This window comes from Rhinichthys klamathensis, unplaced genomic scaffold, assembly GCF_029890125.1.
Source record: "Rhinichthys klamathensis goyatoka isolate OS25496 unplaced genomic scaffold, OSU_Roscu_1.1 h1tg000011l_1, whole genome shotgun sequence".
Classification (NCBI taxonomy): Eukaryota; Metazoa; Chordata; class Actinopteri; order Cypriniformes; family Leuciscidae; genus Rhinichthys; species Rhinichthys klamathensis.
Genome location: NW_026606564.1, coordinates 2797778 through 2815463, shown reverse-complemented (window position 1 = coordinate 2815463; position 17686 = coordinate 2797778). Strand labels below are relative to the sequence as shown.

The following is a 17686-nucleotide window of genomic DNA, read 5'->3' as shown; positions in this document are numbered from 1 at the left end:
CGTTCGTAAACGTCTGGTAATCTCATCGAGCCGTTTGTGTTTTGTTACTGAACGTCTCTGAAACAGAGCAAAATGTCTAACGCTCTGTTGTTAGCAGAAGTTGGTTGGGACGCGGGTTTCGCCCTCCCTGTAGCAAATGCAGAGAATAAAGCATTACAGGAGGAGGTGAGTAAGAAGTCTATCTGCTAAATGACATGTCTGAATAACTGATTTTAAGAGGTGTGTGTACCTAGATTTCATTTTCTTAATTTCTTCTTCTCTCTACAGCTTCAAATGAAACAAAAGGAGCAATTAAATCTTGAGAACAAACTGAATAAATACAAAGATGTTATAAATGCTTTGACTGAACATCTCAAAAATCTAAACCAAGAGCTTTCTCACACTCAGGTATGAGATAATGGCAGTAGTGGAAGTTGATTCTTCCTGTATTTTCTGGTTTTGAACAGTAAGGCTAAATGTGTAATGCTTGAACGGGATTGTCCGCATGTGTTCAGGCTTTGTGCAAAGCCAGAGAGAAGGAGACTGAATCTGAGGAGCATTTCAGAGCGCTGGCGGAGAGAGAGACAGGCCGCTTGAAGCAGGAGATCACTGAGCTGGAGAATCAACTGAAAACACTGAATGAGAAGAAGAACGCACAAGAGGTTACAGCCGATCCACACCTCATCCATATTACATGACCTATGCTTACGCATAAACAAAGCAAAACAACCATAAAGTCTCAAAGCAACCATATATAAAGAAACTATCATTCATCGGTGTCTCACAAACTACAAATGTATAAACACGTTTACACACACTGCAGTTCAAAAGTCTGGGGTCATTAAGATTTTTAAAAAAGAGAGTAATACTGATATCCAGCAAGCACCCCTTAAATTCATCAAAAGTGACACATTTATAATCTTACAAAAGATTTCTATTTCAAATAAATTATGTTCTTTTGAGCTTTCTGTTCATCAAAGATCCAGAAAAAAGTATCACTTTTTCCACTAAAATATTAAAGGTAGGGTTGGCAATTTTCAAAGAGGCTAGCAATAGTGAGCTAGCTTTGAAGCTAGCATAAGATCCCACCCTCCCTTCAGAGCGTCTCCAAAAGCCATGCCTCCTTCAAAACGCATGAGGCAGGGAGCAAACAAAAGCGGTGTGAGAGACGGCGGTAAACTACATCATGTCTCAAAGCACATATCATTGCAATAATAATTAACAGAACTTAAAGAGCACTGACCTGTACCACCTGACTGCTGCGGATTCCTTTCGGCGTTGATAGTGTCGGACCGAATGCAATGATTGGAGGAACATTTTATGGCCTTACGCCTTCCACAAACGATATACAGTATATCCAAATAAAAATACATTTAGACCACTTAATTTAGTGATTGCAGTCAGGATGTGACAACACTTTCAACCAGCATAACAAAAAATGTGTCTGGAACAAATCTCCTAACTGTTTTCTAAGCACAACTGTTTTCAACATTGCTGATGATCAGAAATGTTTCCTGAGCAGCTAATCAGCCAATGAAAATGATTTCTGAAGGACAAGGAAGACTGGAGTTATGATGCTGGAAATTCATAAATGCAGCAATCAGAAACTGAACTTTTTAAATACTTGTATTTTATTAGAAAGGAACATAATCCTAATCCTAATATAATTCTGTCAATATTTGCACAGAACAGCATCTTTAAAGCCACTCAGAAGCTTGAGGAACTGAAGAGTCAGCTGAACTGGGACCAGCAGACCCTGGAGGCCTGGCTGCAGGAATCAGCACACAAGGATGAAGACACCATGGCCATCATCAAGTACGCCAAGCAAGATGAGAGCAGGATTCGAGTGAGTTTGTAGTTCCAGCTGTTTGAGTTGGGTCACTTTGAAAGCCAACACTGAGCTGTCAGTCATAAGGAAAATGTAAAAGGTTGGCTTGTACAAAGTGTCACTGCTTTATTCACTTCAAGCAGATACACTCACCTAAAGGATTATTAGGAACACCTGTTCAATTTCTCATTAATGCAATTATCTAATCAACCAGTCACATGGCAGTTGCTTCAATGCATTTAGTGGTGTGGTCCTGGTCAAGACAATCTCCTGAACTCCAAACTGAATGTCAGAATGGGAAAGAAAGGTGATTTAAGCAATTTTGAGCGTGGCATGGTTGTTGGTGCCAGACGGGCCGGTCTGAGTATTTCACAATCTGCTCAGTTACTGGGATTTTCACGCACAACCATTTCTAGGGTTTACAAAGAATGCTGTGAAAAGGGAAAAACATCCAGTATGCGGCAGTCCTGTGAGCGAAAATGCCTTATTGATGCTAGAGGTCAGAGGAGAATGGGCCGACTGATTCAAGCTGATAGAAGAGCAACTTTGACTGAAATAACCACTCGTTACAACCGAGGTATGCAGCAAAGCATTTGTGAAGCCACAACACGCACAACCTTGAGGCGGATGGGCTACAACAGCAGAAGACCCCACCGGGTACCACTCATCTCCACTACAAATAGGAAAAAGAGGCTACAATTTCCAAGAGCTCACCAAAATTGGACAGTTGAAGACTGGAAAAATGTTGCCTGGTCTGATGAGTCTCGATTTCTGTTGAGACATTCAGATGGTAGAGTCAGAATTTGGCGTAAACAGAATGAGAACATGGATCCATCATGCCTTGTTACCACTGTGCAGGCTGGTGGTGGTGGTGTAATGGTGTGGGGGATGTTTTCTTGGCACACTTTAGGCCCCTTAGTGCCAATTGGTCATCGGTTAAATGCCACGGCCTACCTGAGCATTGTCTCTGACCATGTCCATCCCTTTATGGCCACCATGTACCCATCCTCTGATGGCTACTTCCAGCAGGATAATGAACCATGTCACAAAGCTTGAATCATTTCAAATTGGTTTCTTGAACATGACAATGAGTTCACTGTACTAAAATGGCCCCCACAGTCACCAGATCTCAACCCAATAGAGCATCTTTGGGATGTGGTGGAACGGGAGCTTCGTGCCCTGGATGTGCATCCCACAAATCTCCATCAACTGCAAGATGCTATCCTATCAATATGGGCCAACATCTATAAAGAATGCTTTCAGCACCTTGTTGAATCAATGCCACGTAGAATTAAGGCAGTTCTGAAGGCGAAAGGGGGTCAAACACAGTATTAGTATGGTGTTCCTAATAATCCTTTAGGTGAGTGTATATCATAATGCTTTAAAGGGTTGAATGCATATTGCAGCACTCAACTGTTAAACCAAAAGTGTGAGCCAAGTAACACAAAGTACCTGGGTGAATCTCACAAGTCCTGCCAAGAATATGTTTGTATCATATCTCACCCTAAACGAACAAGTGAGCACAGTTGATTGACTATTGCCAAGGACCAGATGATCTTTAATTTGTACATTATGATAATTATAATTTAGGGGACAAATGTGCTTAATTAAAAGGTAATATGGTCACAATAAGCTTTAGTTATAAGATATTTAATATCAAATATTGAATAAAAAATAAATAAAAAAATTGATAACATTAATTGTATACAATGTATAAGCATTATTTTAGTATCATTGATATATTATTATAGCTTTTGATAATATTTTGAATTACATTTTATGTTTATATTTTAGGTTAAAAAAGTTGTGTTGTATTCTGTTGTTTTTTAAATATGTCTATATAGTTTTTATTAAGTTGTATTTTTGAATTTTTGTTCATTTAGTTATATTGGTTATTTTAGTACTTCAACTTAAAATAAATGAAAATGATAAATGTTGCCTTGGCAACTAGCTGAAATAAAATAATTTTTTACAATATATTTATTTTATTTCAGTTCATTTTAATGTTTATAGTTTAAGTTAATGACGCTAATATCATATTTTAATTTAAATACTATCACAATGTGACATTTTTCATGAGATTCACTCACTTGTATGGCAAGTATTTTAGAAATTCTTGAAAAGCAGAATGCTAAGCTATAGTTTGAATTACAAAATAACTGCCAAGTCTGGGCTGATATAATATCTGCTGTCTTTTGAATCAGGAGCTGACACTGACTATTGAGAAGTTGACTCTTGAAGCCAACCAGAAGAGAAAGACCTTGAACAGTGAAATCACTGAGTCGGTTACAGCACAGGTGATGGATATTATTCTGTGCTCCCTCACATTTCTCAGTCGTCAGAGGACATTTTTATGCTTTGAGCATGCCATCATTCTTATAGGCTTTGGTCTTTGCAAATGCATTGTATTTTGGGATCCAGATCGCTTTGGACAAGACAGCCGAGAGCTTTCGCCAGGCTCACGCTGAGAGGCAAGAGATGATCGACCAGTGGGAGAACACCATTGAACAAATGAGGAAAAGAGACCAGGAGATACAGCAGTGTGCCATGGTAACCTGAAGATGGCGCTCTTTTAATACTAAGACATCATTGAATGCACAGTGTTTCTGTAGATGTAAACATATACATTGCAATTTTCTTAATAAAATAACTATATCTACCATTTAATTCTGAAAATGGTTTCAAATGTAAATCACTCGATCTTCTAGTTGCAAGCGGAGGTGAACCAAACGATAAGAGAGAAGAATGATTTGGTCAAGGAGAGGAAGGACTTCATGGAGCGTGAGATAGAGAACAATAAAGAGCTGGAGAGGAATATAGGCACGGCTGAACGTCAGGCGCTTCGACTCAGACAGCATCTCCAGGAAGAGGAGAGGAACGATAGACGTCTGCAGGATGAGGTGAGTCCATGACAGCTTACCAACATTGGGATGCTTCTCGTTTCTTCACTCCTCTGTCTTCAAACCTGTGAGGCCGATCAAAGTCCACCATGATGAAAGGCGCATCAATTGTTAGAATCCACCATGAGGTGGAAAGGATCTAGTACTGTGGATCTCAACATGGGGGCCGGGCCCACTAGAGGGCCTCAGAAAACTTTCAAGGGGGCTTCAATTACTTAAAATGATTTAAAACAAGGAAAAAACAAGCATTAAAATAAGCTCAAACAAGAAGAAAAAAAAGTCAAGATATTTCATAATACTTGGTATTTTTATACCAAAGTTCCCCCCAAAATAAAAATCCATCATTTACTCACCCTCAAGTTGTTCTAAACCTGTATGAGTTTCTTTCTTCTGTTGAACACAAAAGAAGAAAGTTGGTAACCAGACATTTTCTGGTCCCCATTGACTTTCAAACTATGGAAGTCAATGGGGTCCAGCAGCTTTTGGTTACCCATATTCTTCAAAATATCTTCTTTTGTGTACAGAAGAAAGAATCCCATACAGGTTTAGAACAACCTAAGGCTAAGGGTGAGAAATGACGACAGAATTTTCAACTATCATTTTAAAGTCAAAAAGGTTGAGATCCACTGATCTAGTCCCATCATACCAAGGCTGTTTTGGTACCTTACCAAAATATTTATTTTTGTTCTTCAAAAACATTGGGTTCTACGTTTATACCACAGTAGATTAATATGGTTATCATGGACATTATACCATGGTATTATACCATTACTGTACTATGGTACAGCCGCAGTACATCTTTGTAAGGGTAGGGATTTTTTCATGTTAATCAAATGCAAATAAAGATATGAATTTGGTGAAACTAATCAAATGTGGTGTTTTGCTCTCAGGTGGAGGTTCTGAAGGGAACTTTAGAACGAACGGCCACAGATGTGGAGACCACCAGATCTCAGCTAACCAGCATGAAAAAGAACATTCAGAACAAAACAGCAAAGTAATGCTTTTTCTTTTCTCAGACGACTGCTCAGTCTTATAGTTCACAGCAAATTCATAGCAAATATCCAATTCATTGTAGTAATACATATAGTTCTTTTGTTATAGGGTTGAAGAGGTAAAGCTGCATATTGCTGCTCTGAAGGAGAAGCTGCTGGTGGTGATGGAGGCAGTGCTGGATGGTGAAGAGCAAGCAGCACAGATGGAGCAACTGCACAAAGAACAGGAACAGAATATTAAAGTGAGTTTGACTCCTCTGACTCTTTTTGACTTCACAGCAATGCACTGGCAATCTGGGCGTCAGGCATCTTCTGTTTTGCAAATCAGATGGGGCTGGATGCCATTCTCTCTCTCTCTTTCTCTCTCTCTCTCTCTCTCTCTCTCTCTCTCTCTCTCTCTCTCTCTCTCTCTCTCTCTCTCTCTCTCTCTCTCTCTCTCTCTCTCTCTCTCTGTATACATATATATATATATATATATACTCTATTTAGTATTAGTATAATTTCAGAAATGTTCAGAAATGTTAATACATGTATTGACCACTCAGTGTCCAGGAGGAGAATTATCTTATTGGACAGTCCACAGAAGTATTATTTTAGTATTATTTATATACTATTGTAGTTTTATTAATTTTGAGTTAGCTTTCATTTTTAATTTTCATTTTATTTGTAGTTATTTATTTTGTCATTTTTATTATTTTTTAAATATTCATTTTTATGTAGGTTTAATTTATTTTTAGTTCAGTTTTGTTTAGTGAGCGTTTCAGCGCATATTTATATTTTATTTTATTTTACCTTTATTTCAATTAATAAAACTGTTTTTAATAGTTTCATTTGACAATGGTAACCCTGGTCCACAGTTTTGGAAAAATAAGACGAGTTACAGTATTATGGCCAATAACTCATAAATACCACATATTAAAATTCTATGCTATTTTGTCAGTAAGTTAATAAAACACTGAAATGAATTTACAGCATTATAATGCACAGTATGGAAAATGGATATTCATTTAGAGATTTACTAAAGATTACATTTAACCACTAGTGCTAATAAATTATTAGCGTTATTCAAATATCAACAAAGTGAGCGTTAAATGTAAAAATAGGGGAAATGAGAATCACAATTGATTAATGCACAATTCAATTTCCAATATCAACCCATACGATTATTTTGTTAAGCCTGTCTGTGATTGACTTGTTAATGAAAGTTATTATAATGTGCCTGTACTTGGATTAATAAAGCATTAATTGTGTAGGAGATCGATGCTCAGCTGCTCCGGCAGAGGGAGCTCATGTTCAGGAAGAGTCAGGAGTTGCAAGGGCTGCGTGAAAAAGAGAAGAACATCACAGCTGAGATCTGCGCCACCCGGGCCGCTCTCTCCAGCCTGGAGAGCAGACTCAGCAAACTGGACCAGAGCTTTCTCAAACAGCAGATGATCATCTCCAACCAGGCAAGAGAACAAATAGTTATCATCGAATTAAATTGTTTTCTAGAAGCTGACAGATGACTCGAGTGTCGTTCTTTTGTTTGGTCTAGGACTTTCAGATCCAGATGCTGGAGAGGAAGACTTTACACTTGCAGGGGAAGGTGAACACAAAGGAGAAGGAAGCTCTGGAGAAGAGGGCTTCTGATCTGGCTGAAGCTCTAGAGGGGAAGAAGAGGACGGCCGCCACACTCAACACACAGCTGAAGAAACTCCAGGTGAGAGTGTGTGTCTCTGCTGTTATATTGATTTCTCAGAGCTCTCCTCAGCTTTGGAGAACAGCTGTTTTCAATAGGCACACAGGTCCGATTCACAGGTGATAAATGTGTTTATTGATTGATTACTGATTTCTGTTTTTTGGTATTCTGCCCTTGAGTTGTTGCAATTAAAAACAGTGCGCCTTATTTCTCTCAATCTTACATTTCTCTCAATCTTACATTTCCTGCTGTCCTTTATGAAATATAAATATCTGTTTCAGTCATGAAACTCTAGAGAGCGCAGGCTGATGGGTCCTTTGCTTACAATCTGCAAGCAATCACATCATTACCGCATGGCACAAGCTGATTGGCCTCTGCTGATCCTGCAGCCAATGAGATTGCTTGCTCAACATTTAAATAGTCTGGTTCAGTGTTTGCTGTAGGCTAGTCCTGTATTGTGCTGTCAGAGTTCCTCTGAAACCCTCCACCTCCCCCAGCTCCACCTGTCGGGATCTGTTACAGGATTTATGTCCATGTCTGTTCATGCAGCAGCTGCAGCAGATCTTACATTCTCACAGCAGCGTGTCTGTGTATCTATTATCAGTAGCAAGTCCATACTTGCTCTGCAGCAGCAGCAACATAGCAGATCTAGTCTGCCAAGATAAAATATGTTAATATTGCCATATTTAATAGCATGCTAAAACTATTCAGAGTTGTCATGATTGAAATATAAAGTTGCATATAAATAAGCATAGTGAACTAACAGATTTAAAACTATTTGGCAGGTGTTATTTGAGATATTTCGAGACAAAATAAAAAAATAAGAAATTATATATTATTTAAAGCTGATTAAACCTATTTTAGGAACATTAAAACAATTTTTGCATTGCACCTTTATTTAACAATTAAGCACATTTTCTAAATTCTTCACAATTTCTAATATTTTTATTTAAATTATATGAATTAATTCCTTCATAATAATTAATTATTACTGATTATATATATATATATATAAGTTTGGGGTCAGTACGTTTTTTTTTCAGTGACAGTAAAGACATTTATAATGTTACAAAAGATTTATATTTCAAATAAATGCTGTTCCTTTGAACTGTAAGAAATTGCATTTAAAATATATTCAAATAGAAAACAGATATTATACAGACAACAATTTCACAATATTACAGTCTTTACAGCATTTTTCATGAAAGAAAATGCATCCTTGTTGAGACTTATTCCAAAAACATTAAAAAAAATCGTACCAACCCCAAACTTTTGAACGGTAGCATATACTGTATATTCTTTTGATTTGGGGGGTGGAACATGACCTCTTTTTGGACCTGTGTCTGGATGTTTTTAATGGTGCATATCTTCTCAGGATGATATCCGCTGCATTAGGAAAGACGCAGAGAAGAGCGAAGCAGAGAAGAGAGATCTGACCTCCAAGATCCAGGAGCTGGAACTCTTCATCGACATCTCTGAGAAAGACCAGAAAAAACTCAGGCTCAATAAACAGGTCAATAACTTGATTGTCCATCACTGAACACTCAACCATTATGAATTTCTCTACTTCCCAGTTTGCATGCATTAAATATTTCTCATTTAACACATTTAATGGAATTTCCATCCAACAATTTCTCCCCTACCATCAGCACTTGCTATCAGCACAACTTATCAAATTTGAAATACATTATTTTTCTATTGTGGATAACTTAGCCTAATCTATCAAAGCATTTGATAAAATATCAGCAGTAAACCATGTTAGAGAACAAAGCACATTTGCTCTGTTGCACATGTGTGAACGTGTTCTTCTTCCATCAGGACAGTATGGTGGAGAAAGGTCTCCTGAAGATGGAGGTTCAGCGGCTGAGAGACCTGCTGTATGACAGAGCAGATGGAGTGCTGACTCTGGAGAAGAGACGTCTACAGCTGCAAACGGCCATGAAAGAGAGAGAGGAGGAGATCCGTGTGTACCGAGAGATGCTGGTTAAACAGGTCAAGCTCACCGAACAGGAGAGACAAGGGCTCAGGTAAAAACACACTAGCCACTGAAAATGAAAATGATTTTATTATTTAGTGTGGCTTAGAAGATACATTTAAACTACGTTACATATATAAATAAATGAATAACATGAGTTGATCTGCACTGATGTCATATGCAGTATTTGACTCAGCATTTTTCTGCACTCTGTTGCTTGTGACAAATGGCCTCAGTAATGCGGTGAACGAGAGAATGTTCAAAATTGACAAGATGAGGAAGAGGTATGAGATCCTGACTGTTTCCATGGCTGCACCAGAGGGAGAGGAGGATAAATCCCAGGCCTACTTCATCATAAAGGTATCATATACCACTATTTTTAATAACATTGATTATTTCTCCAGTTAGATGCACTGAGCACAAGGTAGAATCGCAGTAAAATAAGTAATATTGTTTCATGCATCAGATTCCTAGAATGAAAAAGCTTAATCAGAAGCATGTGATGGTATGCTTAATGAAGGATATCCCTTTGTTTTGAATAATAAAGAACATTCTTTAATGCTTTATTTAAAAAACAAAAACAAAAAAAAACAGTATACACTACCATTAAAAAGTTAGGGGTCAATAAGATTTTTTAAAGAAATGTATACTTTTATTCAGCAAGGAAGCATTAAATATATCAGAAGTGACAAAAAGACATTTATAATGTTATAAAATATTTCTATTTCAAATAGCCTATATGTTGTTCTTTTGAAATCTCTACTCATCAAAAGAATCCTGAAAGAAAATGTATTGTGGTTTCCACAAAAGTATTAGGCAGAACAACTGTTTTCAACATTGATAATAATAAGATATATTCCTTGAGCACTAAATTATTCATCATATTACAAAGATTTCTGAAGGATCATGTGACACCGAAGACTGGAGTAATGATGCTGAAAATTCAGCCTTACCATCACAGGAATAAATTTTAAAGTATTATACTATTTCACAATATTACTGTGTTTACTGTAGCTTTGGTGAACACAAGATACTTCTTTCAAAAGCATTCAAATTAAATACGGTTTCATCAAAAACAAAGAAGTGCGGCTTGGGTTTTTGCATTCAAAGCATTCCCAACTCCTGACTACTCCATATTTTTCTCTATATCTGATGAACATTACAACTCCATATATGCCACAATATCGAATAAACTCTGGACTTTTTCCGAAGGCAGCTCAAGAGAAAGAAGAACTCCAGCGACAGGGGGATGTTTTGGACGCCCAAATCCGCAAGGCAGAGAAAGAGATCCACGCTTTGGAGAACACCCTGCAAGTTGTCAGCAACTGCAATACAACCTACCGCAAAACCCTGACCAAAGTCACTGAGTCCAGTAAGCATTTCTTTATTAAACTCATAGATTACTCCAAAACATAGTCATACTCAAACACTTTAACTCATTGCCAACTTTTTAAAACATTCTTCACCGCTAATGTCACCATGTGATTCTAATTTTAAAGTGGTCTGTTAAGTTTCTTTGGTTACCTGTAATATGAGGAAAATAACAGCTGTAGCTATGCACGAGCAACACTGATATTAATGTACTTGTTATCAAATAAAATATTTTCAGCTTAAGCCGTACCAACTAGTTATGTAAATTTGCAGTGTACATAATCAAACACAATTTAGTTGTGAGCTGAGCAGTGCACCATCTCGCTGTAGGTCCCACACACCAGGAGAAACTCAAGCTGGAGGAGCAGAGACGAGCAGCCGAGGACAAATACAAATTTAAGAAACGGCAAATCCGAGAACTGCAGGAGGATGTTGAAGTAAATATGTGTTGACGTAAACATTCTTCAAGACAGACAATGCGGACAAAACTAAATTTATATAAATATGTGAAGCATAATCTCTCATGATACAGAAATGTATTTCTTAACAGTAGTTAACTGATCTATTATGTAACTAAACAATTTTTATTTAATAATTATATTTAAAAAGATTTGTTGTTGTTTTGTTTTAATTATAATTGGGTCATTCCTTCAGTTAGTTTGGTGGATTTTGATCTGAGCAGGTTTGTTGTAGAAGTTCAAATTCAATGATCTTTTCAGAAGGAGAAAATGCCTGTTCATCAGAAAACACACTGGTCAAGCTCAGGCTTCAAGCTCAAGTAAAACCTAATAATCCTGACCAAATATTTCACATGTGGTATAGGAAAATTGTCTGCACTGTTACATGACATTTGCAATGCATTGAGTAACAGCCAGGGTGGACATTTTAAGCTAATAAAGCCCATTACTAACTGGGAAAGAACAGCATGCTAGCAGAAGATATATTACATGTCCATTTATAGATAAAGAAACATTTTCATGTTCAGTATAAATGGACACATCAGGGTGACCATGTTGTGTTTGATGCAATTAGATAAATATTCTAAAAATTAGGAAACTAGAAAACTTTATGACTTGCACTTTGTTCTTGAAGTTGCTTTCCCTCCAAGGAAATTATGTCACTTCTAGCAAGTCATGTGATTTAGGGCATATACTGTATGGACTAGGGTTTGAGAGACAAACTAATTTAATGGTTTACACCTTAAAAAAATCGCAATACATATTATATAAATATTTTATGTCAAGGAAAATAAGTAAATGTATATATTAAAGGTATTGTAGGTAGGAATTTTATAAAAAACTTTTTTCCAAATTTGTTTAAACTTTCTGTATATATCAATGCATAATTAAAATGTAAGTACTCGGGAAAAGAAAGTATAAAAATCAAGTGTCTGTAGACCTCTCACGACTGTTTTAAAGACAGCTCATTATTTCCATTCACTCCACCCCCTCCCTTCTGGGCTCCTTCCAAAGCCACGCCCCAAAAACACATGAACGCGCGACTCCGACCGCTGAGCTGAAGACGCATTATTTACCTGAGACGAGCGGAGAGGAAGGAGCGCAGTGCATGTAGTGACATCATGTCAGAATCACATGTAATAAAAAATCTAACTTTATCATTATGAAGATAAACAAATAAGATGTATTTTAGTACTCACTATCAAGCTAGCATATTGATATTGGTAAAGTTTAAAATATATATTGATTCGCTAACGAGCTAGTTATCTATAAGGCAAAGCTAAAAACAGGTTGCATGATACACGTTTTTCCATTGCCATCATTTACACTGTGATGAAGATGAATTTCGTGTAACATTCATAACATACCGTATATGGTGTTCTGCATGTAAGAGTTTCCATGACGAAAGCATTGTTGACTCTGATGATGAGGACTACACAGAGACAAGTGCCGCATCGTCAGCTCGAGGACAGATCCGGGGTCGAGGGCGAAGCAGAGGAGGTCGTCACAAGGCGTCACTTTTCAGCCCCTTGAGGTCTCTCAGTTCTCGCCATCGCTGGAAAGCCACGCCGATATTGACACGCGTTTTATTTCGTTGTTTATCCAAAGACTTTTTGTTCATTACCTTTTCTAATAACGTTACTTTCTTCCTTTTTTTGCCTGGTTAAGGTTTGCCTTCGCGAACTGCATATGTGAATTTTGATTGGTCTTTCTCTGCCATTGTTTTGCTATTCCTAGGTTCCGTGCCTCTTGAATTTCTCAAATCAAACGGGTACGCGCAAGTGGGCAGGTCCTGTGTGGCAAAAGGGTGGTTGCCATGGTTGCGAGAGAGTGACAGTCGCCTAAGCCAATCCTTTGTTTCGTCCCGGAAGGAAATAATGAGCTGTGTTTAGTGCAGATTAAACGGTCTAGAGTCACTCGATTTTTATACTCTTTTTATCAGAGTACTTACATTTTAATTATGCATTGATATATACAGAAAGTTTAAACAAATTTGGAAAAAAGTTTTTTTTATAAAATTCCTACCTACAATACCTTTAATACAAAAAAAATAACTTTTATTTCAAAGTGATATTCCTGGGTACTAATCATGATTTTTGTGTGTGTGTGAACAATTGTTTTTATTAAACAATCAGTTAGTTAATATTAAATACACAAGGAGGCTAATCAACAGAACTAGAGACAGGTGCGCAACATAATCAGTAACCATAGAAACAAACAAGGATCAGGAACAACACCATCAAACAGAATAGAACCAAACCAAAAGACAATATAACTTACATACTTGTGACAGGGGACAGGCAAAACCTATGCAATCATTTCCAATGAATGGATCATCTGATGATTTGTGATTTTTGGGGATAATGTAATTGTCTCCCAAACTTGATCAGAAAAAAATAACTTTTATATCACCAGTGATGTCCTTAGACCAAGTAGTTGCTATGGAAAGTAGTTTGTATGAGTTTTTTTTATGAGAGAGCAGTAAATAAACGAAGCAGAGGTAATAGAGTTTTCAGATGGAAGGATTAGCTTTCGTAAAGGATGCACGGACAATTGTGGATTTCAGGGAACTCCGTATGCGCGAAGAGCAGACCATATGTGGAGATACATGAAAAAGGAAGAGCATGGTAAATTAAAAAGGTCCTAAATATCCTGACATTTTCAGGCCTTTGTCAATTTGTGCCTAAACAATTTACATTACATGTTACCCATTAAAGGGTTAGTCCACCCAAAAATGAAATTCCCTTAAGGACGACCCAGCATACTAGTGACCAGCAATGTTAGATTTTCCAGCTGGGTGGTGTGTCATTATTTACTGAAGCTGTTTATAGTTTCACATTGTTCTTGCTATTAGTATAGTAATTAATTACAGGGATGTGTAATAATATGTGTAACACAAACACTGGAAAAGGTGTTTCTGTGAAGAGTTATCAGAACTGTAAAGTGTTACGAGTTGTTACCAGCATATGGAAATACACAGTATTCAAAGTGTGTACTTTCACTTTAATAGTTATGTTGCTAGGTAACACAAAAGTTGTTTGAAAAACCTCATTCACATTGGGTCTAACAAGTTTCTGTAAACCTGTTCTGTAAAAGTAAAAACATGTTAATTAGCTAGGTCAGCTTGATTCAGTAATGTTAAATAAAATAAAATCATTGTTGATGGCACGTTTTTCACATTTCAGAGCATGTCCAGGACATTGGAGGGTCTTCTTCAAGAGGAAGCCGATCAGAACGAGAGCATTGAGAGGAACCAAGCACATGTTCTCTCTCTCAACAAAGACATCCTCTCTCAGGAGGAGAAACTCAATAGAGCCGCCAAACAGGTCTGACTTACGCCCTCACATACCCTACAATTATCCAGCTGTATCTTTTCAGACTCATACAGAATCTCAAATGACTTTTCTTTAGTAATTAAGTTTATAATAGTCAAGTCACCTTTAGCACTCGCAAACCCGATTGTTTCAAAGCAGCTTCGCAGTAATAAACAGGAAAATAATAAAGAGAATACAATAGGCTATTAAATGGCAGGTTTCATTGTGACAACTTACTCTATACAGTTTGACAACATGCCCTGCTAAGTAAATACAATATCCAATACAAGGTTCTTTCACCGACAATCTCTGCTAGCAATCACAGCGCTCATTTATACATTTTATTTCATTTATATTATCAGCAGCCAATGAGCTCGCTGCTCAACCTTCAAATACTTGGTCAGCATTTGTTATAGCAGTTGCAGCAGTCTTTCAGAAACCCTCCACCTTCCCCAGCTCCACCTGTGTAGATCTGCTATGGATAATTCATGTATGTTATATTGTACAGCAGCAGAATGTCTTGCTCACAGCAGCGTGTTGTGTGTGTATTTGCAGTAGCAAGTCCTGTACTTGCTCTGCAGCAGCAGGAGCATAGCAGATCTATTAACGTGATATGACCAAACATATTTGTCACGGGTGGTGTAGGGCAGAAAGCACGAGGAGACGAGGAATTCCAATAAACAAACTTTACTATAAATCAAAACAACAAACAGGTACAGGCAGACAGAGCGGATGCAAACACCAGTTAACATTGACGAGAACCGACAAAGACAGACTGAACAGAGAGAACTAAATACAGATACAAACGACCACTAACGAGGTGAGGACAGGTGACACAGATGATTAAGACGATGAACAGGTGGATGATTGAGGGAGTGAATTCAAGTGTGGAGACAAGAGGATGCTGGGAAGTGTAGTGAAGATGACGAAGACAGAATGGTGCAGACGATGACTGTGACAATATTAACATTATCATATCCATTACCACGTCAAACACCTTTTTTTTTTTTTTTTTGAGTTGTCATGACTAGAATATATTTATATGTAATATTGCCAGTAATGACTGATTATACCCATATTCGTGTCTCAACAGTGTGCCAAATATACCAGGGAAATTCGGTCTGCTAAGAAGACCAAAGAGAAGACGTTTGAGGAACGCGACATAGAGCTACGAGAACTCAGAGACTTCAATAAAAGCCTAAATAAGATGCTCCTAGAAGCCATAGAGGAGAATTCTGACCTGGCAGCTACAGTGCAGATACGTTTTATGCAGGTACAGCTTGACTGGAAAAATTACCCATCATGATACCTAAGCAACATGTAGTCATTGTAAATGTTCCATCTACACTACTGTTCAAAAGTTTGGGGTTGATTGGTCATTGAACATTTGGGGTTGAACATTGATAATAAAAAGAAATGTTTCTTGAGCAGCAAATCAGCATATTAGAATGATTTCTGAAGGATCATTTGACACTGAAAACTGAAAATTCAGCTTTGACGTAGCAGCAATAAATGACCTTTTACCATACATTAAGAAATAAAACTGTTATTTTGAATTTGAATAATATGTCACAATATTACAGTTTTTTCAGTATTTTTGATCAAATAAATCCAGTGAGCATAAGAGACTTCTTTCAGATCTTACCGACCCGAATCGTTTGAACAGTAGTGCATTTTTACAGTGGGGTCAATTATCAGAAGGAATTCTTCTGAGATTATTTTACTCATTACTTGCTTTGTTGCATCTGAATGAAGCTACTAATGAACTGTAATGGCTGCGTTCCTCATTGCAGGCTGGTCTGACTCTGCCCTCTCCTGCTTCCACTCCATCCAGCCGTCTGAGCTCAAAGATCAACTCAGCGCGCAGTTCTGCTTCACATCGGTAAATCATGCTTTCAACCGCAAACAATTGCGATTTATATTCCACGCGTACAGTACGTCTGCTGCTATGACAGGATATTTATCCAGTCAAGTGTGACCGTTTATACCAGAAAAATATGCATGACGTGGAAAGTCATGATTGTTGTCTTATGTTGCCCCACATGCGTATCAGATCCTCAAATCTATCGGCCTGCAGTAGTGCCAGAAGCCATTCTGTCCCGTCCACCCCAGTGAAGACCGTGGATCTGGGATTGGGCCTCTCCGTCACGTCCCCGCAAGGATCTCTGCCGTCCAGCGCTGCCAGCAGCAGCAGGAGCAGCAAGTGCAAGAGCCCTTAGACAGATCCACTGGGAGGAACACTGTGTGTCTGTCAACCAGGAAGTGATTGTTTTTAATCGTTATTCCAGTTTAACCTCAATGTTTAATTTATTCCACCCAATGTTATCTTTAAAATTACTTAGGCTATTTAAAATTCACTTTTATCTGTGTGTGTGTGTGTTTTAATTTTTTTGAAATGTGTTATTACTTCAGACTTTACTGTTGATTATACACTACCGGTCAAAAGTTTGAAATAATTAAGACTTTTATGTTTTTCAAAGAAGTCTCTTATGCTCACCAAGGATGCATTTATTTGATACTTATTATCAGTTTGATATCAGTAAAAACAGCATTATTGTGAAATATAATTACAATTTTAAAGAGCTGAATTTTCAGCATCTTTACTCCAGTTTTCAGTGTCACATGATCCTTCAGAAGTCATTCTAATATGAGGATTCGCTGCTCTGTTGTTGTTGTTGTTATTATTATTATTATTATTACTTTTGTACAATGATAAATAATCAGCATATTAGAATGATTTCTGAAGGATCATGTGACACTGAAGACTGGAGTAATGATGCTGAAAATTCAGCTTTGATCACAGCAATACATTTCATACAAAACATGTATTTTTTTTAACTGTAAATATATTTCACATTATTACTATTTTTACTGTAATTTTGACCGAATAAATGCAGCCAAGTAAACTTCTTTCTAAAACATTAAAAAGTCTTAATCATTCCAAACTTTTGACCTGTAGTGTAGACTTTTTTGTTCATGGCATGTAGAAAATGCAAGTCTTGTTTCATTTCAGTACTTATGATTGTGTTATGTGGCAGCAACAAAGAAAGAAACAATAAAACCCTACATTCATTAAATGTTTTGGCCCACTATGAATCGAAAGAAAAGAGCGAATAACTTCCTTCTACGAGCCCATTGTGTTTGTGTCGGCAACACTGGGGTGTGTCCAGTCTCTCTATTGATAGAAACCC

At 37.4% G+C, this 17686-nt stretch overlaps 1 protein-coding gene across 1 annotated transcript; it reads left to right on the top strand.

Annotated features, from left to right (window-relative positions):
* Positions 1-3: 3 nt before the first annotated feature.
* On the top strand, positions 4-16769 carry ccdc39 (coiled-coil domain containing 39). Its single transcript, XM_056264019.1, has 20 exons — positions 4-165; positions 268-387; positions 495-641; positions 1667-1825; positions 4012-4104; positions 4229-4357; positions 4516-4707; positions 5598-5701; positions 5809-5941; positions 6953-7147; positions 7234-7398; positions 8753-8890; positions 9196-9404; positions 9589-9712; positions 10565-10724; positions 11054-11160; positions 14367-14507; positions 15589-15768; positions 16289-16377; positions 16549-16769. Exons 1-20 carry the CDS (start codon positions 73-75, stop codon positions 16712-16714), a joined length of 2844 nt encoding a protein of 947 aa, XP_056119994.1. The 5' UTR covers positions 4-72; the 3' UTR covers positions 16715-16769.
* The last annotated feature ends 917 nt before the right edge of the window (positions 16770-17686 follow it).

Excerpts from the sequence above, each read along its gene's own strand:
- ccdc39 (XM_056264019.1), top strand. The coding sequence starts at position 73 with ATGTCTAACGCTCTGTTGTTAGCAGAAGTTGGTTGGGACGCGGGTTTC. Across the intron at positions 1,826-4,011 it reads AAGATGAGAGCAGGATTCGA|GAGCTGACACTGACTATTGA; the intron begins GTGAGTTTGTAG and ends CTTTTGAATCAG. Across the intron at positions 4,708-5,597 it reads ATAGACGTCTGCAGGATGAG|GTGGAGGTTCTGAAGGGAAC; the intron begins GTGAGTCCATGA and ends TTTTGCTCTCAG.